The sequence below is a fragment of the Dryobates pubescens genome, chromosome 42, assembly GCF_014839835.1.
Source record: "Dryobates pubescens isolate bDryPub1 chromosome 42, bDryPub1.pri, whole genome shotgun sequence".
Lineage (NCBI taxonomy): Eukaryota > Metazoa > Chordata > Aves > Piciformes > Picidae > Dryobates > Dryobates pubescens.
The window spans coordinates 965,732-992,184 of NC_071653.1; the positions used below are offsets into that span (position 1 = coordinate 965,732).

Genomic DNA, 26,453 nt, shown 5'->3' on the forward strand with positions numbered 1-26,453 from the left:
CAGCTTGTACTGGAACAGGGTCCAGTCTGTACGGGGAGGGGCCCAGGGGATTGAGTTTATCATCAGTCAGGCCTAGTTTGACTGGGAGGGGTAAGGAGGATGCTGCAATCGAATCACTCCTTAGACACCGCTGAGCACAAGCAGCAGCATCTCTGTGTTCTCAGCACTGGGCACACTGGGGATGGCTCCAGAACCCAGGAGCCCCAGGGAAGAGTTCTTGTGGCTGTTTGGAGCTGAGCTGTGACCAACTCACCCCTGCTTCATGCAATTATTCCTCCTCCCTCTTACATCTTCATGGGGCATGGTTCAGTGAGAGATTTGTGTGTCTGTGCCTGAGCAAACAGTCTGGGGTCTCCCAAACCCACTCCTCAAATTACCTTTGATGGCCACCAAGGACATCCTTGATGTTTTTCTCACCCACTTTTAGTTCCTGTCAGACAAACTGTACCAGAACCTTTCTTTCTCACCTGTGCTTGCTTTGCACACTTGTTGTAGGTTAAGGACTAACTCTCCTACCATAGAGATCATTCCTCCAGGGGACAGCGTGGCCCAGTGACAGGAACAGGACATTGTCCATTGTTATTCCATCCCATAATCCTGCAACTCCTTCCGTAAGCAGAGCTCACAGCCAGTTTTCTCTCTCTCTTTGTGCTCTGGGTGTGTGGCAGCTTCTGTCTCTTTGGTCTGTGTGGCAGTGCAGCCTCGCTGGCCAAGCTGTTTGCTTGCTGCACAGCTGGGGCTTCGTGCACTCAGCTTGAGGGGGGGCATTGAGGCCTGGTTGAGGCCTAGTGGGCTCAGCTTGAGGGGGCAGTGAGGCCTACTCTGGGCCTACTGAGGCTTAGTGTGCAGGGCAAGTTTTGGCTGGTTGAGGCCTGGTGAGCTGCTGGAGAGTGTTGTAATATAGATGGTAGATTAGTCTCAAACATGCTTCCAGGACAAGATGTAAGCAAGTAAAGACATTTATTACATTATACAGTAAAGTTCTCTAGTCTCTCAGCAGGCACAGGGGTCACATCTCAGCTGGTCATTCTCTACTGGCATGCCTGTCATTAAGGCAGACAATAGGTCAAAATAACAAAACAATATTTTAACACATCCAACCAAATTCTGCCCAGCTTCTCTCCTTTGGGTACAAGGTGTTTACATTACTCCCAGAGTCAAAGACAAAATGTAGACTTCTCTAATTCCAGCAAAGGCAAATCTTCCCTATAGCCTACCAAAGCTATCTGAAAACAACCTCTTCCCACATCTCCCCCTTTCTGTTTTCTAATAGAACAACACTTTTGATTGACCTTTCTAACATTCTTTGCATACATAGAGGCAAGCAAAGTTTAACTATATAGCAAAAGCAGGAGTTGTGTAGTGCAGCGTGTCTAACAGACTGATGTAAGCCATACAAGACACAATGCTCAGGCTGTATGAATTAGCTCAATCTAACAGAACTGGCATAATATATGGTTAAACATAACAAAACTTCCAGATGCATTCAGTAACAAGCTCACATTCCTTTCCACTTATCTTACAAGGTCAGAACACAAACAGAACAGTTGCTTCTTTCAGACAGAAAGTTTCATCCCACAGCTTTGAACTTATTTCTTTGTTGCCTGCCTGATCTCTCAAAGGAGAACTCAGATCTTACTAGTTCCAATTCTCACATTTCCCTTTTCTTATTAACAAAGAAGACTTGATCAAGCCTGAACACATTGTACACAGGAATCAAGATACAAAGAGCTACAAACACAGCAACCCCAATCTTCAGCACTGCCTTCTACAATCTGCTTCAAGGGTATGCTACATCTTTATTTTTTTTCTTCTAAGATGGTCAAAAATCATAGAAGTGATTGAAGCCTCCCTCCACCTCCTCCCCATCCTGGAACCTGTTGGTGTCAGTTGTGTACTCAGTGGTGCCTCCAGCAGTCAACCCTCTCATCTACAGCCTGAGGAACCAGGAGCTCAAGGCTGCCCTGAGCCAACTGATCCCTGGATGCTTGCAGAAGCAATAAACTCTTCTGCAGAGCAGTTCTGATGTCACTCAGTGCAGGCCCAGCCTGGCTTCTGTACTTTGTGCTGGTGGTGTTTAATGTCAGCAAGATTCTCCTTGATCCACAAGGGTAGAGCTGGCCAGGCTCCATCTCCACAGATAAGGAAAATACTTGCAGGCAAACAGCAAGAGTGAAAAGGCTCCTTGGCTGGGTCAGGGATGACATCCTGAATAGTCATTGCTTTGCCCAATGTAAAATTGAACATAACACAATAATCCATTTTTTCTCATCCTAACATACTGATCTCTTGATATATTGTTTTTGCTAAGGAAAGGTACTGAGTCCTATTAATCCTAACTTTGGCCTAATGTTGATTTTTCTTTCAAATTTCTCCCAACTAAAACCTTCAAAATGTTTATAAGCTCCATGAATTTTGTTAAATCACACTTGAAACCACATACAAAAGGAAAATTTGAGAACATAACATGCTTCAACTAGTCCTCTTTTATGACATAATACCTCTTGAGGCCAGCCTGTTCAGATCCTCTGGATGGCACCCATCCTGTCCATCCTTCTTATCAACCACACCACTCAGCTTTCTATCATCTGCAAACTTGCTGAGTGTGCCTCAACCTCACTGTCTGTGTCATTGATGAGGATATTGAACAGCACTGGTCCAAATATGTCTGGGACACCTCCATGGCATACAATCACAGAATCAAATGCTGGTTTGGGTAGGAAGGGACCTTCACAGGTCTTCCAGCCCAATGGCCTGCAGTGATTCAACCAATGTTTCCCTACTCAAATCCCCAGGAGCCCCTGACTCATCTCCAATCACGTCAATGTGCTGCAGTGTCCCCAGCACAGCTCAGAACAAGAGCCTAAGGGCACTCACTAGCCCTCTCTCCCTCTAACCGTGGCTTGTTAATCCACAGCTTGTCACCAGCAAGCCTCATCTTGTCCCCTTCTTCTTTCAAGTCCATTTTAAAGGCCTGCCACTGAGCCCTGAAAGCTCCTGAGCAAAGGCCCTGTTCTCCCTTGGAGAAAGATGAATCCCATCTGACCCCAGCAAGCCTGGTGCTGTGCTGCCCATCCCCTTGTTAGACCCCAGAGCTGTGGCAGTGACACCAGCCACAGAGCCATGGATTCACAGCATGGGAGCGTCTCTTTCTGCCAGTGTTACTGCCTGCAGATGGAAAGGGAGAGGAGCAAAGAACCTGTGCCCCAGACTCCCTCTCCAGCTGTCTCCAGGCCCTGATGTCTCTGGATCCCTCTTGGACTATGGATTGTGGCTTCATCTCCACCCACATGGAAAAGCAGAAATGGGTAAGAGTGTGAGGGTTGGACACTATAAATCTATCCAACTACAAATATCTGCTGCTCAATCTATTTGCTTTTTAATAACTCTTAGGCCAGGGTTCATATCAGGGGAACTGCAGGGCACATGCTGGGGCTGGGTGCCACTCCACTCCCTTTTTGGGGTGGTTGCAGGATTACAGCAAGACATTTGTTCCCTTCTGAAGTGACAGCCCCATCACAATGCTTCACTCCCTGGAAGACATGTGGCTGAGCTGGCAGTGGTGGCAGGGCAGGACATCCCCATGTCCTACCCACTACAGACACCCCCAACTTCAGGAAGCTGAGGAGCCTCTGCTGACATGTGCCCCAAAAGCACCAAATGCCCAGGATGGGGCTCAAAGACAGATATGCCCCTGAGACCCTCCCAAGACACTATCAAGACTGATGAAAATCTCACCAAAGACCTCCCTTAACTGGGCACACAGCTCCAGCCTCAGGCCTAGGAAAAAAATGTCCCCAAGAATTAGGCATTTTGGACAGGAATGGCTAAAAGAAACCCAAAATAAGACAAGATTCTGTTAATTTGAGGGGTTTAGCATTACAGCTGGGCAAGGGACAAAGGAAAGGAGCATTTAGCCCAGGGAAACCCAAAGTACTGGGGAGAAAGCATACAAATCGCAGCAAAGCTCAGTCCAGCTTCAGTGGCAGTGATGGCTGTGCTGACTCATCACTGTTAATTATTCTCATCATCACTAATTGGTGTTTAGGGGAGAGTGGGGTGTTTGTTCCTGCTGGAGCCCCCAGAGTCTGGGAAAACAGGTGATCTTGGTTCAATCTACTGGAAAAGGTCCCCCATGGGGGTGATGTTTACCCTGGCAGTGCTGGGGTCAGTGCTTTTCTGTGTCCCCTGGCACAGTCTGGTCACTGGCATGGATGTGCATGTGCCGGCTGAGGTTAGATCTGCAGCAGAAGCTCTTGCTGCAGGCAGTGCAGGGGAAGGGCTTCTGGCCGGTGTGGATGCGGTGATGACAGAGCAGCAGGGAGCGCTGGCTGAAGCTCTTGCCACAGTCGGTACAGGTGAAAGGCTTCTTGCCAGTGTGGACATCGAGGTGCCTTCTGAGGGTGGAACCGTGTCTGAAGCTCTTGCCACAGGCAGTGCAGCGGTAGGGCTTCTCCCCAGTGTGGATGAGGTGGTGCTGGAGGAGGGTGGAACTCGCAGAGAAGCTCTTGCCACAGTCAGCACAGCGGTCGGACTTCCTGCCGCTGTGAGTGTGGTGGTGATGCATGTGGGCATGGCTGGAGTTGAAGCTCTGGCCGCACTCAGCACAGTGGTACGGTCTCTCCCCTGTGTGCATGCGGCGGTGTCGGGTGAGGTTGCAGGCCTGGCTGAAGCTCTTGTCGCAGACGGCACAGACATATGGCTTCTCCCCAGTGTGGATCCGCATGTGCCTCACCAGGTCTGAGAAACTGGTGAAGCTCTGCTGGCACTTGCTGCAGGGGTTGGAGATGACTTCAGTGGCTGCTGGCTTCTCTCTACTCTGCACCTTGTGGCCCCTGGAGAGGTCGTTGCTAAGGTTGTGGTCTGACCTGCGGCTCAAACTCTCATTGGAGGTGCCTGGACTGCACGGCCTCTTGCTGGTGTGGCCACAGTGGTGCTGTGAGACCTGGGAGACATGGCTGAAGGTCTTATCACAGTACAGGCTGTTGTAGTTTGAGCTGGGTGCCCCCCTGGTGCATTCACTTCCTGTGTCCAGAAGTCCAGCCCAGAGGGATGGACACAGGAAATTGTGTATTTCCTACCATAATTCTTTGCACCACTATAAGATCCAGTGCGGAGTCTGGCACTTCCTCTTTCCTTCCCTCTCCGAGACTTGGTAACTGGGGGAGAGATCTCCCGGCCATGGGCCTGATTGGGCCCAAGGCCACAGGGAGATGGGCAGTCTCAGGCCTGGCCAGCTGAGACTAGCCCAGCAGAGGGAGGGGGAAGAAGGAGCCCTGGGGGTTTTGCATGCACCCTCAGGTGGGGATGGGATCTTTCTTTGTCACTGCGCTTTGGGTTTTCTGTAACATTCACTGCTTTCTATTTAAACTTTCATCACTTTTGCAATCCGTTTGCCTGAGTCGTTATTTCTGCCTGTGGTGGGGAGGGGACCTGCCCCAACCCATTACACAGGCGAAGGGCTTCTTGCCACTATGGGCATTCCAGTGGGTAATGAGGGTCTTGCTCCAGCGGAAGCTCTTGCCACAGCCAGCACAGCAGTAGGGTCTCTCACCGGTGTGGACGCGGCGGTGCCGGAAGAGCTGGCAGCTCATCTTGAAGCTCTTGCCGCAGTCGCTGCAGCTGAAGGCTTTCTGGCTGGTTTGGACGTGCCAGTGAGCGATGAGCATGGAGTTCCCCTGGAAGCTCTTGCCGCAGTCACAACAGATGTGTGGGCTCTCGCTGGTGTGGACACGGCGGTGCTGGAGGAAGTGAGAGCCACGGTGGAAGCTCTTGCTACAGTCAGTGCAGGCAAAGGGCTTCTTCCTGGCGTGGCCATGCCAGTGGGCGATGAGTGCCAGGCTGCGAGGGAAGCTCTTTCCACAACCAGCACAGATGTAGGGCTTCTTCCCGGGCTGGACACAATGGTGCTGGGTGAGGTTGGAGCTGAGCCTGAAGCTCTTGCCACAGTCACCACAGACAAAGGGCTGGGCACCATGGTGGGGGCAGCAGTGCTTCATCGGCTCTGAGCTTGGTGGGGAGCTGTGTCCACTTTCAGGGGAACGGTTTGGCTGCTTTGATGGCACACAGGGAGCTGATGTGGCTTTGTCCTTCTCCTTCCCCTGCTCTTCCTGATCATATTCCTTCTTGTACTTGTCATCATCCTCATCTTCCTTCTCCTCTTCATCTTCCTCCTCCTCTTCTTCCTCCTCCTCCTCTTCCTCCTCCTCTTCCTCCTCATCAGTTTTGTCTTCCACCTTTTCTTCCTTGGAGCTACACTTCATATCCTCCAACTTTGCCAGGTGATTCTTCTCCTTCAGGCTCTTGTCTAGATCCTTCTGGGTGGCCGTGGTGGAGGGGGAAGGGGCACCCCTGTGCCTTCAGGCAAGGCCCCGGGGACCAAGTGATAAGAGAGGGACAGACAGATGGACTCTGTGTGTGTGTGGACAAATAGCCTTTGACACCCAACACCTGCCTGGGTGTGGGGGGTCAGACTCCTAATTCCTATGCTGAAACCCCTGGTACTTATTTAGTGGGGGGCATCTACCTTGTTCCTGAGCCCAGCAGCATTGGCAGGTCAGTTCCTGGCCTGGACCCTGACCCAAATCTATACTGATGAGAGCAGAGGAGTTCTGTTCAACTGGGCAGATCTGCAAACTCTTCCCTTGCCCATCTCAAAGGGGCAGGGGTGATGGAGAAAGAATGACAGACAGAAGCAAAGGGCTCAGACTAAAGGACTGATCTACAAAGGGTGGCTTAGAACTCCCCACAGTCCTGCAGGAGAGCCAGGCCTTGCTGCAGGCAGCTCCAAAGACCAGCAGCACAGGCACAGCAGACAGGCAGTGCTCCTGAAGTTGGGATGGATGTCTTCAGTGGAGATGCAGCTCCTTGTCAAGCAGACAACCTCCAGTAGACATCCGCAGGGCAGGCCCATAAGAGAGGGGACTCCAGGCAGCTTCTCCCAGGCCTTGGCTGCAGTTTCATCCTGCTGGAAGATTAAAAGATGCTTTACAAGATTAAACTTTCAGGGATAAGAAGAGAAAGCTTAAAAGGACACACCCAAGGGTTTGTCAAAAAGAAAAGGCTTAACAAAGGTTTCACAGGCAGGGGTGGGGAGGTGGTATGACACCTGGGTAAGCACTGGGTGTTCCCAAAAGGTAGCAGGAGCATGGAGATAAGGGAATGGAAAGTTTCTACCTTCATTATGTAAAGTTAGGAGTGAAGAAATGACTGCCTGACTTTGTTACTGTTTCATACACAGAGTCACAGAATGTTAGGGGCTGGAAGGGACCTCAAAAGATTATCCAGTTCAACCCCCCTGCAGAGCAGGATCACCTATAGCAGATCACACAGGAACTCATCCAGGCAGGTCTCCAATGTCTCCAGAGAGGGAGACTCCACAACCCCCCTGGGCAGCCTTTTCCAGGGTTCTGTCATCCTCACAGTGAAAATTTTTTCCCTCCTGTTTCCATGGAACTTCCTCTGCCTCAACTGCCACCCACTGCCCCTTGTCCTGTCCTTGGGCATCACCCAGCAGAGCCTGGCTCCAGCCTCTGGACATTCACCCTTTACATAAACATCAATGAGCTCACACCTTGGTCTCCTCCTCTCCAAGCAAAAGAGCCCCAGCTCCCTCAGTCTCTCCTTGTAAGGAAGATCTTCCACTCCCTTAATCATTTCTGTGGCTCTGCACTGGACTCTCTCAAGCAGTTCCCTGAGGTCCTTCTTGAACTGAGGGGCTGTAGCAGGAAAGGGTTAACTGAAGTTTGATTAGAAGTACCCAGCTGCCTGGGGCTGCCTGGGAATCATTGGTGTTTGATTAGAAGCTCCCAGCTGCAGGATAAGAGTAAGGAATAACAAGTACCTCCAAGTTCCTCTGTTTATAAACTAAGCAGGGATAGGAATAGATTGAATGTATTGGCAGCTGGAAAGAGGAAAAGCAACTTCACAAAGGCAGGCTCAACAGAAGCCAGAGCTGAGACAGCAGCCCAGCTCCAGCCTCCATATCTGCTTCAGCTCCTGCTCCCCTCATTGCTTCAGCTTCTCACCTTCAGCTCCAGCTTAACCAGTTCCACTCAGCGAGGGAGTGGCTCCTCCCTCACCTCCCTATTGAGGGAATCACATCACAGCCACAGATCCTGTCTCCAGCAAGGGTACAGGAAATGACAAAGCTCCATGGACACTTTAATTGCTTCAGTGTCACACTGCAGACAGACCCATCACTGGTCAGGGGGTGGAAACTACAAGAACCAACACTGGGCTCAGAGCAAACACTGCTCCACACTGCTTTTGCGGTACACCCTGGTTAAAGTATGGTTGTATGAATTACATGCTTTATATGCTTGTGTGCTGTTCATACAGTGCATGTGGTACATGCAACTCATGTGCTTGTGTGAGACAGCCTAACCCACATGGGATAAACCTTAACAGGGGGAATTTATGCCCAAGGCCTTTCTTTGCCCAAAGTCAAGGGGGTGGAATGTGGCAAAGGCTGCACTAGGACATTGAGACACTTGAACGTGTCCAGAGAAGAGCAATGAGGCTGGGGAGAGGCCTCAAGCACAGCCCTGTGAGGAGAGGATGAGGGAGCTGGGGTTGCTTAGCCTGGGAGGCTCAGGGGAGACCTTATTGCTCTCTACAACTCCCTGAAGGGAGGTTATGGCCAGGTGGGGGTTGGTCTCTTCTCCCAGGCAGCCAGCACCAAAACAAGAGGACACAGTCTCAAGCTGCACCAGGGGAGGTTTAGGCTGGATGTTAGGAAGAAGTTCTTCATAGAAAGAGAGATTGGCCATGGGAATGTGCTGCCCAGGGAGGTGGTGGAGTCACCATCACTGGAATTGTTTAGGATGAGACTGGATGGGGTGCTTGGTGCCATGGTTTAGTTGATCAGATGGTGTTGGGTGATAGCTTGGACTCAAAGATCTCAAAGGTCTTTTCCAACCTGCTTAATTCTATTCTATTCTTTGTGCTCTTTACACTGTTTTGCTCTTTTGTGCTCTCTTGCTCCTTGCACATGCTCTGCCCTTGTGCAGGTGCTCTGCCCTTGTCTGCAGTGCTTGCTCCCCAGGAGGAGCTGCCGTGCCCCAGTTTCCCTGGGAACCAGCAGAGTCCTTCAGATCAGCTGCACTGAAACTGCAGCCAGCTTAACATTGCACCCACAGTCCCACCAGTAGGAAGAAGCTGCCTAACTGCATCTTGAAGGGACAGAGACCTGGGAAGCCAAGCCAGGAAGCACTTGCCTCAATCCCTCTCAGCAGCTCTAAGCATGTCTGCTGCAAGCACAAAGCTGCAGCCTTGCGAGCCAAAGCTGCTCCCTGCGCCTGCTGCTCACAAAGCCAGAGCTGTGCCCAGCCGCTCCTGCACCGGCTGCTGAGTTAGAGGAGGAGGAGCTGCCCAGCTCTCCATGCCTGAGAGCCAAGCACAGGGTGATCCAGGGCACCATCCCTGCCCTGCCTGGGAGTGTCCTGGACAGCCTCCTAGGCTTCCATGCTGTGGGAAGCTCGCCACACCCCGCACTCAGACATCGTGTCCGGTGGAAGCAGGGGAGCTGCTCCCCCACAGCATCCTGCAAGCGCTGCAGCACCAAGGGACCTGCCTGAGAGCCTGCTCCAGGTGAACCAGCCTCCAGCACTCACTGACACCTCCCCTGCCTGGCTGGAAGCACTTCCCTGTGGCACAAACAAAGCTCCAGAGGTTACTAAAACAGTTACAAGAGGCAGTACCTCGCTCTGGGGCACCTGCTGCTGTTTCCTCAGACAGGGCACCTCATTCTGTGGCCAAAGTGGTACAGGATCCTGGCCTGGATCAGGAACAGTGTGGCCAGCAGGAGCAGGGAGGTCATTCTTCCTCTGTATGCTGCACTGGTTAGGCCACACCTTGAGTCCTGTGTCCAGTTCTGGGCCCCTCAGTTTAAGAAGGACATTGAGATGCTGGAAGGTATCCAGAGAAGGGCAACAAAGCTGGGGAGGGGTCTGGAGCACTGCCCTGTGAGGAGAGGCTGAGGGAGCTGGGGGTGCTTAGCTTGGAGGAGGCTCAGGGGAGACCTTATTGCTCTCTACAACTCCATGAAGGGAGGCTGTAGCCAGCTGGGGATTGGTCTCTCCTCCCAGGCAAGCAGCACCAGAACAAGAGGACACAGTCTCAAGCTGTGCCAGGGAAGGTTTAGGCTGGAGGTGAGGAGAAAGTTCTTCACAGAGAGAGTTGTTAGCCATTCGAATGTGCTGGCCAGGGAGGTGGTGGAGTCACCATCATTGGAGGTGTTCAGGAGGAGACTTGATGGGGTGCTTGGTGCCATGGTTTAGTTGATTAGGTGGTGTTGGGTGATGTGTTGGATGTGATGAACTTGAAGGTCTCTTCCAACCTGGCTTATTCTATTCTAAGCAAGTAAGTAAAACCTTAGGGATGGATTGGCAACTCCACAGCCCTATAATCCACATTCCAGTGGGCAAGTGGAGAAAATGAACCATTTAATCAAACCCCAGACAGTCAAAGCTGGGCAGGAAGCAAACCTCCCTTGGCCACAAGCATCACCAAGTGCCCTGCTGAGAATTCAAACCAAGCAAAGGACAAAGGAGGGGTTGAGCCCATTTGAAATCCTGCTTGGAAGACCTCATGCAGTAGGAGCTATGAACCCCTCTGAACCAGGGCCATGCAGAGAGGCAATGCTGAACAAGGAAGCTCAGCAGATTGATGAGAGCCTGAGCATTGTTACCAACCAGGTGACTGCAACCCAAGTGAGAGGGTTAGAGAGACCAGGCCCCGATGTGGAACCCAGAGACTATGTCCATGTCAGATCTCTTTCAGAGACCCCTCTGCAGCCCAAGGGTACAGGACCATATCAGGTGTTGCTGACATCCTTCACAGCCACTGAAACCAAGGAAGCAGCTGCCTGGATCCAGCACACCCCAGGCAAGAAGGCTTCAGTGGGAGAATGGAAACTCCAATCCCAGGGCCCCCTGCAGCTCAAGCTGCATCCATAGTTGTGGCCTGTTGTGAGCACTGCTGAGGGATGGGAAGGAAATAGGAACTGAAAGGTTAGTCAGGAACTGGCTTTGCAAACTAATCTAACTGCTGGAGATGCACCCAGCTGCCCCCAGGCCAGATGAGGACCCTGCTGTTTGGGGAAGCTTCAAGGAATTGGACTTGGGAGCCACCAGTCTGGGTGTGTGGTGAAGAGGGAGGTTATTGCTTTATTACTTATGACTTATGATTTATGAAAATTAATTTTTTAAATTATTATTATAAAATTGTCAATAACCGATTAATCACCAACTTATATACATGTTCTAGTGCACGTTCGTGAAATATATCCCATAACTGGCTTAGTATTATGATTAGAACTTATTGGAGCTAATTACAAGCTATTTCTATATTTATATGCAAGAAGGGTGCAGTTCCGCCGCTTGGCCACTAGATGGCGACTCGACGGGACGTGCGCAGCTTCTGGTCGAGCTCAGACGGAGCTCTGTCCTGTGTGCCGCCGGTTCGAGACTGGGGTCTCGCAGAGCTGGCTTGCACGGGAGGACGGAATGGCAGGGCTGGTCCGGAGACGAGCTGGCCCTCAGAGTTGATCCGTACCGTACGGCGGGACAGCGATCACCGGCAGGTGTGCCCAGGGGACGTGGCGGTACGCGGGTCTGCAGGGGCAGCCCCGGGAGTGAGGGATATTGGCGGGGCGGGCCCGACAGAGGTCGGCCCGACTCGGCAAGTTCTCTCAGGCAGCAACTTCTTGTTTGCTGGCTTAAAGCAACAGCAGGATACCCGGAGCGGTCCAGGGGGAGTTCAGTGCAGTGTAAGCACGAATGCTGCTGAGTAATCACTAGTCACCAGTCACTAGTGGTGTGCCCCAGGGATCAGTACTGGGCCCCATGCTTTTTAACATCTTTACTGATGATCTGGATGAGGGCATTGAGTCCATCATCAGTAAATTTGCTGACGACACCAAGCTTGGGGGCAGGAGTTGATCTGCTGGAGGGTTGAGAGGCTCTGCAGAGGGACCTCGACAGGCTGGACAGATGGGCAGAGTCCAAGGGCAGGAGACTGAACACATCCAAGTGCCGGGTTCTGCACATTGGCCACAACAACCTCATGCAGAGCTACAAGCTGGGGTCAGAGTGGCTAGAGAGCAGTCAGGCTGAGAGGGACCTGGGGGTGCTGGTTGACGGTAGACTGAACATGAGCCTGCAGTGTGCCCAGGCAGCTAAGAGGGCCAATGGCATCCTGGCCTGCATCAGGAACAGTGTGGCCAGCAGGAGCAGGGAGGTCATTCTGCCCCTGTACACTGCACTGGTTAGGCCGCACCTCGAGTACTGTGTCCAGTTCTGGGCCCCTCAGTTTAGGAAGGATGTTGACTTGCTGGAACGAGTCCAGAGAAGAGCAACAAAGTTGGTGAGGGGTTTGGAACATAAGCCCTACGAGGAGAGGCTGAGGGAGCTGGGGTTGCTTAACCTGGAGAAGAGGAGACTCAGGGGTGACCTTATTACTCTCTACAACTACCTGAAGGGAGGTTGTAGACAGACGGATGTTGGTCTCTTCTCCCAGGCAGCCAGTACCAGAACAAGAGGACACAGTCTCAGGCTGCGCCAGGGGAGGTTCAGGCTAAATGTTAGGAAAAAGTTCTATACAGAAAGAGTCACCATCACTGGAGGTTTTCAGGAGGAGACTTGATGGGGTGCTTGGTGCCGTGGGTTATTTGTTTGGGTGGTGTTGTATTGGTTGATGGTTTGGACGCGATGATCTTGAAGGTCTCTTCCAACCTGGTTTATTCTATGTATTCTATTCTATGTATTCTAAATATTCTATGTATATGTATTCTAATCCCTGGAGTTAACAGGGCTCGGAGCGGCACGTGGCGCTCTTCTCTCCACTATAGTGGGGTTAAGCAATTGCGCGGGGACCTGGCACGGTCAAGTCCCTTCTCCCCGATAATTAGGCAGACCTTACCCTCGGGGGTTGATCCAGTCCATGCAGTAGCGACGGGGGGGGTTTCCTCCCCCGGTCAGTGGGACTGGCTGTGGCAACGCTAGCTTCTCAGCTCAGCGTGGTATCCTTCCTCTATGGAAATAATTCCTCCAGTCGCTTCTCACATGCAGATGCCTTGATATGCGTGCATGTATATAACAGAAGCTAAACAATAAACTCAGTTGCAGAGGCAGTGGCTTGGACTTAACTCTTGAGCTAGCACAGAGACAGAAATGGAGGAGGAAGGCAGGAAGGCAGGAAAAGCACTTGTTTACTCACTGGGGTAATATTTATAGAATACCTCGAGGCTGGGTTTGACCAATGGGCATTCTCATAAACAACTGGCTTCAGCCTATGGGAAAGCATGAAGCTAGAATTCTTCCATATTTGGAGAATGCACGAGCACAGCATGCACCAGCAGCGTGCTAGCCTGGCTTTTGTCTTCCTCCTGAGGGAGGGAGAGCTTGCCCACATGCTGGGGCAAGATTCAATGTCTCGGCACAATGTGCCTTCACCACACAGGGCCAGCCCCTGCAGCCCACCCATGGCTCCGCCTGCAGCACAGCAGCAGCCAAAGGGGGCCTGCAGCTGCCCCGAGCAGGGGGAGGCAGCAGCACAAGGAACCCCACCGACCCCCACCCCAATCCCACCCGTGGCCCCGCAACCGCACAGACCCCTCCCAGAACAGCACAGATGACGCTCACCGACCCTGCACACCTCTGCCCTACCCCACAGCCCCCCCCACGACCACCCCCAACACCACAGACCCCCACAGCCGCACAGAGGTCCCCACAATCACAGCGACCCCACCCCCAAATGCTTAGACCCCAAGCGCCAAGCTTGCAGAGCTCCCTCGGACCTCAAAGACCCACCCCCACCCCGTACCCCACGGATCTCCCCTGTATCCCAGGGACCCCCCCCACATATCCCCAGAAGCCCCCAACCAAACCCCACTGATTCCCCCTAGATCCCCACAGAGGCTCTCCCTGCCCCAGCCCCACTGACCCCTGCCCCACAAACCCTTCCCCAACCCAAGCGACCCTCCCAACCCCTCGCAGCGTCCCACAGACCATTCCCTCATCCCCACCCCACCACCCCCAACTCAGCCCCACAGACTCCCTCACCCCACCTGGACCCCGGGACAAGAGCGAAGCAGAGCAGCAGGAGGAGGAGGAGGAGGAGGAGGAGGAAGAGCTCAGCGCACAGGGAGCCGCCGGCCCCGGCAGGCTGCTGCCGAGCAGAGAGCGCTGGGAGGGAGACCCCGGCCCGGCCCCTCTGGCTGCTGCGGCCACGTGTGACGGGGAGCGGAAGCAGCTTGCAGTCTGCAACGGAAGTCCCGCCCACGAGCGGGCAGCAGCAGCCAATCAGAAGCACCCAGAGTGCGGCAGCGCCTACCCCTGAGCGCTGCCAAGGCACAGCGAGGCACAGCGACCCAAATAAGTTCTAGAATTTAGACTGGAAACTGATTGGAACAGCAGTGGGGGAGGGGTTGCTCGGTGCCTGGCAAACCCTCGAACCAGGACAGTTTCAGCCCTACCTGAACCAAACTTCTCTAAAGCAAAGGTTTGGCTTCCTCACGAGCTGGGAATGTCACGAAATCTTTCCCCGGTGCTGTGTTTAGAGCCCTGACAGCGCGGCACGGCTGTGCCCTGAGCAGGAAATAGAGACCGGCGCTGACCGCCTGGCTGTGCCGCGGGGTTGCTGCTTCTCCCAGAGCACAAAGGTCCTGGAGCCTTCCAGGGGAAGCTTCAGAGGCTTTTGCCACTCGCTCCACGCAGCACAGCCCCCAGCAAAGGTTCCCTGCTCCGGGGGCTGCGGCGCTTCAGGACCGGCGGTGCGCAGGGGCCGCCATGGTTCCCTCCCGTGGCCATGGCTCACGCGGCAGTTGCCCCCACGCTCCGCGGCACCGCCCCCAGCCGGGCAGCAGTGGCAGTGTGCGGCGAGGCCTTCTGCAGCGCTGCTTCAAGGCCCGGGCGAGGCGGAGCGGAGCGGCACAGAGACGCACACAGGCATGGGCACCGACACCAGTGTGGGGGGCACTTGTGTACCAAACAGCTCCTGTTTCCCATCTGCCCCAAAGAATGCTGCTCCAGTGAGCATCCCCTGCTGACACAATAATTAACCAAGGAGCTGATCCTTTGCCAAATCAGCACAAGCACATGCCCTAAACAGGGCAAACAAACATGTAGCCTGGGCCTTGTTTGCCACAGGGGTGCAAACATGCCCAGGCAGATTGTTTACCTGGACTCAGTGGTGCCAAGGTCCCCCCCCCACAACTCCAGAAGGGAGGGTGGACAAAGGGGGTTTGAGTCACACACACAGAAGCATGTGCTGGTAATATTTGGGGCACAATCCTGGTCATAAGCACCATTCACTATGAGGGGCAGCTGATCCTGGCACAGGCTGCTTCTCTGACTCAGCTGCCATGCCTGTGGCACTGTCTGTAGGTCCAGAGAGCTTCTCTTGTGCCCCTGAGCCCTCTGCACAGAGATGAGAAGGGCTCGAGAGGCATGGGCCAGGCCCAAGCACATTGCAGTGATTTCTGTCTCTCAGGAACTCCCAGGCTGACAACAGACTTTGCCCAAACCTTTTCCCAGCTGGGGAGGATTTTGCACTTGCTCAGGGCTGAAATTCCAAAGCACCAGAGGTGACCACCAGCCTAAGAATTTGCCCCTTCCCTCCCTCACCCCCTGCCACTCCTCAGCATCCAGCATCTGGGCAGATCTCACAGTGGTTTCCTTGGCAGTGTCCTGTAGTGCTCTGGATGAAACCAGAACAAGCTGCCCAGCAGTGGGCAGCACAGCTCTCAGCCATTGCCCTAAGCTAACACTCAGCACCATCAGCAGCACAAACAGGACTGCAGCTCATTAGCCCCCTGAAAGCAAATCCATCAACAGAGTGAACACACCACAGGAAAGAAAACTTCTGTCAAACTCTGTGGACAAGCCTCAAGCCTTAATTCAATCCTCCTCTTCTCTCTTTTTGTTACCACAATCCTTTTGTCTCCTGCCAAAATTTGTCCTCATTCAGGCAGTTGCTTTCGTGCCGCATGCTGGGCTCCAGAAAAGGAATGTACTGGCTTCAGCTGAACGAGCAGCTTAACCTCTCTGCCTCCCCCAACACAGAACTGAGTGGGAAAGAACATCACACAAAACCTCTTTGTGTTGATACAGAAACAAATGAGAGAAGAGTTTCCTGAGCAAATCAGATCATCAGAATACAAAAGCACAGTGACCTCAGCCTGTGTGCAGAAAAGGCACAGTGTAAAGCAGCAGCAAGCAGCAGCAAGCAATGCAAAAGCCCAAAGCAGGGAGCTGCTCCCCTACCCCTCCCTGTCCCACTGCCATCCCAGTGGAGCAGCCAACACCCAAAAACTCCCAGAACCCAGAAGCAGCAACTGGAACAGGGATCCTACCATGTTGCAATCTGAACTTCAAGCCCCATCATCCTTTGCTCCAGCCAGCACTTCCATTTCTGAGGCTGGCATGGCTGCAGCATGGTCTGGATAACAGCAGCAGAGTCAGCTCAACCCAGGACAATCAGGAGCCCCTCCAAGCAAAATGGAAAGAGCCTCTCAGCTTCTGTGAACAACTTACACTGCTTTGAAGGCAGCTGGACTTGCCACATGGATGCATTAGCTGAGAGCCCAGAAGAGCCCAAGGGGGCAGTGGAAGGTGACTTCAGAAGGATCCTTGAAGGTGAAGATCATAAAGACTTCATGATTTGTAGCTGGAACCTTGGTATTTCCTACTGGGATTTCCTTTGGATTCAGTGCCCTGTGACAATTCACAGGGTCACAGGTGACAGGATGTTAGGGGTTGGAAGGGACCTCTGGAGATCTCTGAGTTCCCCTGACAGAACAGGACCCTAGAATCCAGTGCAGGTCTCACAGGAACACATCCAGACAAGGCTGGAAAGGCTCCAGAGAAGGAGACTCCACAACCTCTCTGGGCAGCCTGTTCCAGGGCTCTGTCACCCTTACGGTAAAGAAGTTCTTCCTGCTGTTGAAGTGGAACTTTCTGTGCTGCAGTTTCCATCCATTGCCCCTTGTTCTACCCAGGGCACAAGTGAGCAGAGGCTGTCCCTGCCTCTTGCTTCCTGACCCCCAGCCCTCAGATATTGATAGACATTGATCAGATGCCCTCTCAGTCTTCTTCTCTCCAGACTAAACAGCGACAGGGCTCTCAGCCTCTCCTCATCAGGCAGTGCTGCAGTGCCTTCAGCATCCTCACAGCCTCTGCAACAGATCCCTGTCCCTGTGGAACTGGGGAGCCCAAAAATGGATGCAATATTCTAGGTGGGGCCTCACCAGGGCAGAGTAGAGGGGGAGGAGAACCTCGCTGGATCTGCTGGCCACACTCTTCCAAATGCACCCCAGGATCCCATTGGCCTTCTTGGCCACCAGGGCACATTGCTGTCCCATGCCGAACTTGCTGCCCACCAGAACTCCCAGGCCCTCCATCGGGCTGCTCTCTAAATATTTGTTCTCTTGAGTGCTGTAGGGTTCACATTGCTCTGGACATTGCATGGTGCAGATCACCTCCAGTGAATCTGAGGCTCCCCAGAAATTGCCAGTGGGTTCCTCTTAATCCCATGGATCCTGTCCCAGCAGGCACTAGTGCAGGAGATGGAACAGCAGGCTGAAGAGAAGGAGAAAGGGAACTGAAAACCTCATCACCTGAATCTAGAAAGAAAGCCCTTGGTAGCAAATGTCCATTCTGGATGGACACAGAACACAACACAGAGAGCTGATGAGAGCAACTGCTGGGGGTGCACCAACTGCCCTGAGAGCCCTCAAGAAGGGATGGATGGGGGAGGGCATTCACTGGAATTCCAATACCTGATAATACCTCTTGGACATGCTGAGAAACACAGAATTGTCAGGGATGGAAGGGACCTCAAGGATCATCCAGTTCCAGCCCCCCTGTCATGGGCAGGGACACCTCACACCAGAGCAGGTTGCTCACAGACACATCCAGCCTGGCCTTAAAACCCTCCAGGGATGAGACTTCCACCACCTCCCTGGGCAACCTGTGCCAGTGTCTCTCCACCCTCATGGGGAGGAATTTCTTCCTAACATCCAATCTGAATCTTCCCACATCCAGTTTTGCTCCATTTTCCTCAGTCCTATCCCTACCCAACACTCTAAAAAGTCCCTCCCCAGCTTTCTTGTAGCCTCCTTCAGATACTGGAAGGCCACAAGAAGGACTCCTTGGAGCGTTCTCTTCTCCAGACTGAACAGCCTCCCTCAGTCTGTCCTCATAGCAGAGCAGCTCCCTCTGCTCATCCTCATGGCCCTTTTCTGGACACCTTCCAGCCCCTCCAGATCCTTCTTGTAATAGATGCTCCAGAACTGGACACAGAGCTCCAGGTGGGGTCTCACCAGGGTGGAGCAGAGTGGGAGAATCACCTCCCTGGCCCTGCTGGCCACATTTCTCTTGCTGCAGCCCAGGATACAATTGGATCTCAGGGCTGCAAGTGCACACTGGTGGCTCCTGTTGAGCTTGTGGATGAACACTTCCCTTAAGGATAATCCAGAACTAGAAGCACAGGATGGGGATGGAAGAGGCTCCTGATCCAAAGAAGAGAGATTCCAAATGTGTCTAGAGATGCAACCTAACTGATTAGCAAACATTGACTGCCTGAAGTCAAGGCACCTCTGTGGGAAAAACACTCAGGGTGTGCATCCATCCAGGCTGTCATCTTCCCATAATAAGGAAGAAACACACAGGGTGGGCAGCACCAGGAAGAAAGGGAAAGTCTTGGAGATGTGGCAGTAAAGGCAGGAAAAGATTACCCCTCAGCTGGTCAGGAATCTGTGCCCCTGGGGCAGTGCTGCCAAATACAACTGTGGCTGACCAGTGAGAGACTCAAAGCTGGGGCCAAGGAGATGTGAAATGGCACAAATGAAACAATGCTGCAAAGGAAAGGGCCTCTGCTTGGCACAGCTTGGCCTGAGGGTTTCTGCCTTGCTCAGGAGAAAGTGAAGCAGAAAAGGCCATGGTGAAGATCTCTGCTCTTCCAGTCCTCTGGAATAGGACTGCAGGTGCAGGATCAGCTTCCCAGGGAGGAGAGAAACAGGTTGCAGAAATAGCTGCTGAGGAGGGAATGGCTCCAGGCACGGTCTTTGCCTCAGAAGGAGGAGTGGGCACAGCACTGAACACAAGCTGTTGTGTTTCCATGGATCAGAGAGGAAGGACATCCATAGCCATGGGTGAGAGATGGGAACAAAGCAGGATTGTGCAGGAAGGAGGAGGCAGCACAAGTTTTGCACCATGAAGGTAGTGGGACACTGGAACAGGTTGCCCAGGGAAGGGGTTGGGGTCCCATCTGTGGAGATATTGAAGACGAGGCTTGACAGGGCTCTGGGCAACCTGATCTAGTTGAGGCTGTCCCTGGGAAGGTTGGGCAACATAACCTTTGAAGGTCCCTTCCAGCCCAGCCCATTCTGTGATCAGTGAGATATGGGAACCAAGAAGATTCTGCAGGAAGTGCAAAAGGAAGACACCACCTGGGGCTGCTCAGAGCTCTGGGCCTGCCTATGGTTGTGGATTCCTGCCTTGGGCTTCAGTCTCAAGAAGTTGGTTGGAGCAATAACCCTGAGCTTGTTCCCCTTTGTTTGCATGGCTGTTAGAGTGCAGGGCATGTGTGAGTGCTGGTCTGCTTCAGGGAGCAGAACAGGGGACAGCAAGGACCTCTCTGGGAAGAGCTGGGGCAAATGTCACCTTCAAGAGCAGGCCCAAAGCCTTTGTATTCTCCTAAGCTCCCATTTCAAGGACCAGGCCTAAGGCCTGTCTGCATTTCATAGAGCAATACTGAGCAAGGTTTTCCTGAAGTTCTTTTCCCTTCTTTCTGTTACTTTTTGGAGACTCTTGAGTTTCTCCTTCCATCAGCCATTCCCTCTCCCTTTCCCCACTGGCTCAGGTACTCAGGATTTAGTCTTTCCCAAACCCCCTGCTACATGTCCCCCTTCACACGAACCCTCCCTGCTTCATACATCCTGTGCTCATTTAAATTAAGTTCTCCAATTCTCTGGGTGGAGAAATTAATATTCAGCAGTCTCTTAAGCCTGTGTTCTGACCTAAAAGTTCAGCAGTTCAGGCTGTGTTCAGTGTCTGCTCTCTTCAGACACAGCCCTACTGATTTACAGCAAGGTTCAAGGGAAGGGACTTAGCAGAGGCCCCTTTGTGATTTACATACACATAGAGAAGGTGAACTGCCTGGGTCCTCCCTTTCTCTTCCAACTCCCTCTTAGCCAATTCTTCCTTTGTAAGGACACTGCCTCCTTTTGATCCCATCAATCCCTCCTCTTCTTGCTTTAATAATTGTCTTTACAAAATTCATTCACCAGTAACTCAATCCTTTCCTCTTGGCTCATTTCTGATGTTGGTCTTATTTGCAGATACATCATACTGCTCTTTTTTGTAGCCTTTTCTGGCTCACTTGAGATGGCTACATCCTGCACCTGCCTGACTGCAGGGTGGATAAGCCATACAAACCAGGGTATCAGACATGGTAGAAAGATTAGAGCTGCTGTTGCACAAAGAGAGAAGAATGACACTCATTTGACCCATGGCCCACCAGGCAACCAAGACAATGTGTCCCATTCCAGTCCTTCCCGGGTTTGGTCTGGTCCATGAGCTGTTTTCCTGCTGTTGGTGGCTATATTTATTGCTGCCTCCCCGTTAACCTCAATCTTTAGGCACCAGTCAGATGCATTAAACTTTCCACATCCACCTCCTTCCTCAGCTAACAGACAGTCTGAAGAGTCCATTTTGGTGCATTGTCTCTCACACCTGATTTTGGTGTTTGGCTAATGGTACCTGTGGATGGAGTTTACCTGGACTTCAGCAAGGCCTTTGACACTGTTCCCCACAGCAAACTCCTGACCAAGCTGTCAGCCCCTGGCTTGGACAGCAGCACTCTGAGCTGGGTTAGGAACTGGCTGGAGGGCCGAGTCCAGAGGGTGATGGTGAATGGTGCCACATCCAGCTGGCAGCCAGGCACCAGTGGTGTGCCCCAAGGATCAGTGCTGGGCCCCATGCTCTTTAACATCTTTATTGATGATCTGGAAGAGGGCATCGAGTCCATCATCAGTAAATTTGCTGACAACACCAAGCTGCAGGCAGGAGTTGATCTGCTGGAGGGTAGAGAGGCTCTGCAGAGGGACCTCGACAGGCTGGACAGATGGGCAGAGTCCAATGGCATGAGATTAAACACATCCAAGTGCCAGGTTCTGCACATTAGCCACACCAACCCCATGCAGTGTTACAGGCTGGGGTCAGAGTGGCTGGAGAGTAGCCAGGAAGAATGGGACCTGGGGGTACTGGTTGACAGTAGGCTGAACATGAGCCTGCAGTGTGCCCAGGCAGCCAAGAGGGCCAATGGCATCTTGGCCTGCATCAGGAACAGTGTGGCCAGCATGAGCAGGGAAGTCATTCTGCCCCTGTCCTCGTCACTGGTTAGGCCACACTTTGAGCTCTGTGTGCAGTTCTAGGCCCCTCAGGTTAGGAAAGATGTTGTCTTGCTGGAACGTGTCCAGAGAAGGGCAACAAAGCTGGGGAGGTGTTTGGAACACAAGCCCTATGAGGAGAGACTGAGGGAGCTGGGGTTGCATAGCCTGGAGAAGAGGAGGCTCAGGGGAGATCTTATTGCTGTCTACAACTACCTGAAGAGTGGTTGTAGCCAGGTGGGGGTTGATCTCTTCTCCTAGGCATCCAGCACCAGAACAGGAGGACACAGTCTCAAGCTGTGACAGGGGAAGTTTAGGCTGGAGGTGAGGAGAAAGTTCATCGCTGAGAGAGTTGTTAGCCATTGGATTGGGCTGGCAGGGATGTGGTGGAGTCACCAGCCCTGGAGGTCTTCAAGAGCAGACTGGACATGGCACTTGGTGCCATGATTTAGTCATGAGGCCTGTGGTGACAGGTTGGACTTGATCTTTGAGGTCTCTTCTAACCTTGGTGATTCCGTGATTCTGTAGAGCTGCAAAAGACTGCATGCAAGGGAGAGAGATAAGAGAGACAGAAGGAGGAGGAGGGGAACTGGAAAGACAGCAGGAGCAAAACCACTCTTCTTCCATTGTTTACAAGCAGTTGTCTTCAGAAAGGTGCAGATTTTCAAGCTTTAGAACTGAAGTTCCCACTGCATGAATGTGGCAATGGTGGCAATAAGCAGTGTGAGCAATCTGGCAGTATAGGCCTAGAGCCTGAGATGGTGGTAGGCCATGCTCAGCATAAGTGCAGAAGTAGCTAGCAGCGTAGCAAAGCAGTGCTGTGCCTGCAGCATGTAACTAAAGCAGGGCACTGGTAGCTATAAACACAGAGAGTTATCTGGGAATAACAGGACACACACCTGCATCAACAACCTTGCGTGTTATTAGTAGTGTGACCAATAATCTATACCAGAATGATGTGTGGTCACTCGTGGGGAACCAATGAAGCTATGCCAACAATGCTCTCCCAGTCTATATAAGCTGTAGAGGTTCCCTTAATAAACAAACAATACTCGATCATATTGGTCGTTCATATTGACTCCATTCTCCATCGTCGACATCTGGTGCTCGAACTCCTGGTGGGATCCTTGGACTACGATGTTGCTCGACTCAGCATAAGAGGTATGCTCCGAGAGGGATGGAAATCCAATCGAACCAGCACTGCCCTGGTGCTGGAGAAATAAGCAGTGTGCGCTCAGAAAAGGAAGTGAATCTCACCAGGATCACGTGAGCGACCGGGGAGGGTCATGGGGAAGTGCTGAGCAAAGTAGAAGAGGCTGTGCTAAAAGACCTCCAAAGTATCCTCTCCATAAGAGGTATTACTTACAATTCTGGGATTTTAAAAGGGCTATTAGCCTGGGCCCAGGATCATGATTTTATCCCCATAGCAACCAGCGCTTTCACTTTCGAAGCCTGGGACAAAATTGGAGCCCAGCTGTGGGATGAGGTGCTAAATACTTAAAAAGAAGCTTTTCTCACTAGCACCGTGTGACAGACCGTCACGTACATTGTAATCAATCAAAGCAGAGCAGTCTACTCCCGATTCAGCTGCTGTGGCATTTATTTCTAACTGAGATGAACAAGGGAGACTCGGAAGGCACTCCCTGCCCTCCGCCCTCCGCCCCCCCACCCCCCACACACATTGTCTGCCGCTCCATCAGCATCCTCCTCACAATCCCAATTGCCCGCTACTCTTCTCTGTACACGAATCGCGGCTCTCTCACTACCATCCTTTTGCACGGAAAAATCTGCTCCTGCCACGTCAATAGCAGCAGAAGCGAATCCTGATCGGACTGATAAGATGCTCAAAATCAAAACGGAGGTCAGAAAGCATGCACACTCACTGCAAGAAGACGCCACACCCACCATCTTGGTGAGCACACCACGTTCACCAGCCACCACCACTGGCGTTCGCACCCAGCAGGGAGAAAGTGATAAAAAGGCAGCGAAACTTGTGATTCAGCGTGTTCAATCCCCTTCATCAACATCTTCCTCTAATACCGCCAGCGATGGCTTGGATTTGGAAGATGAAAACACCGACGCTAAGAAATCAAACAGCGAAGCCTTTGTTTTACAGCCACTCTTAGCAAAAATGGAGCGCTTGGAGGCTCGCGGTTATGGCATTTTTATGACCGCACCCCTCCCGCGAGCCCCGACAGCTCCCGCAAGCCCCAGCAGCCCCAACCGAGGCGGCACCGACGGCTCCGACCGAGTCGGCACCGACCGACACACCACTGACACCGGCAGCACCAACCGTAGTGGTGCTGCCAGTGGGGCAGCAGCCATGGCAGCGGCCCCAGCAGCCATCCCCATGGACCACACTGCAACAATAAAGGAACTATACTAGATAATATTGGTCATTCATATTGACTTCAGTCTCCATTGCTGACACCCACCCATCCTTGTTCCTTGCCCTTGTGAAAACTTACCTGTTATTATTACATATATATATAGCTTAAAGAAAATTCTTTACCTCTCTACTTCCAAGCTGATTCCAAATTATTTCTTGGTGGATTTGCTACTTCCTTTTCTTTTTCCTCTCTATTGGGAAAGAGGAGGGGGGGAGGGAAGGATTCTCAGCCTTTCCCCCATCTGAAATCTTAAGTACCAGTTAAGGCTCAAACCACCCAGTCAGCAAAGCCCCTCAGGATTTGAGAGGAAACATTCCAAATGCCATGGGAGGGAGTAAAGGCCAGCCACAGTGGAGAAGGCCAACTGAGGCTGGGCTGTAGAAGGAGTGTGGCCACCCAGACACAGCACTGCTGTGGCCACATCTGGATGCTTGGTGTCTGGCTTTGGAAATGTCCACTCTGAAGGAATGGAGAGGAACTGCAGAGGCTGCAGAGGAGATCTGCCAGGATGGGGACTGACATCTCTGTGGAGAGGCTGAGGGACCTGGGCTGCTTCGCCCTGGTGAATGGAGGCTCAGGGCACTGCCATACCATTGTGCACATGGCTGAAGGGTGGTTTCAGAGAGGGGAGAGACCAAAACCTTCACAAAGAGCAGCATGGAAGGTTCAGAGTGGAGATGAGGCCAAAGAAATGTCCCTCAAAGGGCAGAGCTGCTATGCATGAGGCCATCCAGAGGGGTGAGGAAATGGCAGGGAGAGCTGAGACAGCTCAGGGAAGGGATGGAAATGGCAGGGGAAGAGCTGGCGGGGGAAGCAAGCTTGGTGTCAGCATCCTGAAGGGGAAGAGCTGCAGGCATGGGACAGTGTAGGAGAGGCTGCAGTAGGGATGGCCAAGGGCTCTGGCAAGGCTCAGAGGACCAGCAGTATCAAGGTCTTTGTCCCCTTGGCTCTGGCAGTTGCCTCTGCCACCAAGGCCTGTGAGCAGAAACTTGGCTTTGAGGATTTGAGGTTCTTCTAGTCCAAGGGCAGTGGTCAAGGCCTGGCCTTTCTGCTTCCTAGACCAAAGGCAAGTTTTTCTGCCCTGTACTTTGCCTTTGTCTCCCTGCAATCCTGGCCTCTAACAAGCTGCTCTAATGAGTCCCTGGGGAGCCTTTGTCAGTAACAAGCCTCAGTGAGGCCAATCAGTGCTTCAAGGGACTTTGGAGTTTGCTTCTGCCTTGGACTTCTTGAGAGGCTTCTTGGCAGTACCTTGGCAGAGTCTCCTGGCAGTACCTCAGGATGATGTAATCAGCCCCAAATACTCCATGGGGCTCATTAAATACTGCCAAGGTTTCTGCAGCTAATTGGAGAGTTTTTTATTGCACAAAGCATCTGATGAAAATTATTTTTAAAGGTACAGTTCACTACTTTTCAGCAGCAAACCACAGCAAAACCTGACAAGGTCCTACCCTGGTCACTGCTCATCCTCACTCCCCACTGCCCCCAGCAGAGCCCAGAGCCACAGGTGAGGGACATCATCTGCCTTGCCAGGGGCTGGGGGTCAGGGCTTGCCCCTTTGGATCACTGAAACCCCTCCAGGTTTCCTCAGCAGCAGAGCCACCTTGAGCTGCTTGTCCTGACCTGGCAGCACTGCCTCAGTTCTCTGCTCTCACCACAGCCTGGAGATGCTTCAGTGCCTCCAGTGATGCTTCCCTTGCATCCACTGTCTCCTTCTGCTCTAACCAGACCCTGGGGACACTTTCCCAGTATGCTTCACTGGGACCCATTAAGAGTAGAAGAAACTTCAGAGTTTGAATCTGACTTTGACTTCTGGAGAGGTTTCATCAGCTTCTCAGTCTCTGAGGTTCATGGACTTGGCAGCGAAGCCACCAGAGGGCTCCTTTAAATGCCTTGGGCTGGTCTGTTGTGCTGAGCCAGGCCAGGCTCCTGGTCTGGAAGGTGCTGCTGGCAAGCAGGCAGAACTGCAGAGACAAAGCTCTAGCCAGGAGCAGCTCCTCTGCACAGCACAGCAGGGCTGAGGGCACTGCGAGAGGATCTCAGGGAGATGAGGAAGGCAGAGAGAGCTTCAAGGTGGCTAGGACTGGGAGGATGCTGAGAGCTCACTGGAAGAGAAGTCATTGCAGTCACTGACACAGTGAGGCTGTGGGTGCAGGGTGGTTCAGCTGCACTTCCAAGAGGCATCTCCTAAAGCTGGCACAGCGACAGCTGATGCTGGCTGTGGGGAGAAGCTGTGGTTGAGAGGAGTCACCCCGGCAGTGCAGAGCAGGGCAGGGTAGGGCAGGGTCCTTCTGCTCTGGAGAGGCTGCTGTGTGGGTCAGGGCTGCTCACAGCTGCAGCTCAGCTCCAGGGAACTTCCACAGGGATGTTTCAAGGACAAGGTCCAAGCAGGGTCTGCTCTAAAGAGAGAAGAGTTCCTGAGGCTGTGTTTGCAGTTTCCTGTTCTGAGGACAAGGGAAAGTGGGGAGTGAAAGAGAGGTAGCAAAGGACCATTCAAATTGGAACAAGTCCTTGAAACTGGGGAGGTGTATCTTGGAGTGGTCAGGAGGTCTGCTGGGAGCCTCCTAAAGAGCCTTCAGCCTCTGCCTGTGGACAGCAGCAGCAGCACCCTTGCTGGACTCCTCAGGATGCCTCCAGCCAGTGCCCTGCAAACAGGCAGGTTTCTGTAGGTGAGT

General features: G+C 52.7%; 2 protein-coding genes across 2 annotated transcripts in view; both read right to left on the minus strand.

Annotated features, from left to right (window-relative positions):
• The window catches only part of LOC128899251 (zinc finger protein 850-like), a 103,498-nt gene extending 98,765 nt beyond the window's left edge, over positions 1–4,733 (minus strand). Inside the window, exon 1 of the mRNA XM_054177630.1 lies at positions 4,270–4,733. Coding sequence (XP_054033605.1) covers positions 4,270–4,726 — 457 coding nt within the window. The 5' untranslated portion in view covers positions 4,727–4,733. The remainder of the gene's footprint in view (positions 1–4,269) is intronic.
• A 150-nt stretch (positions 4,734–4,883) lies between these two features.
• LOC128899268 (zinc finger protein 3-like) lies at positions 4,884–9,503 on the minus strand. Its single transcript, XM_054177652.1, has 3 exons — positions 9,489–9,503; positions 5,451–5,855; positions 4,884–4,916 (listed from the first exon to the last, which is right to left on the minus strand). The coding sequence occupies exons 1-3, from the start codon at positions 9,501–9,503 to the stop codon at positions 4,884–4,886; spliced, it is 453 nt and encodes a 150-aa protein (XP_054033627.1).
• Positions 9,504–26,453: the final 16,950 nt, after the last annotated feature.

Bases quoted from the DNA above. Each gene is read 5' to 3' on its own strand.
- LOC128899268 (XM_054177652.1), bottom strand. The intron at 4,917-5,450 runs GTAATGGGTTGG...TGGCCACACCAG, and splicing joins GCAAGAAGCCCTTCGCCTGT to CAAGAGGCCGTGCAGTCCAG.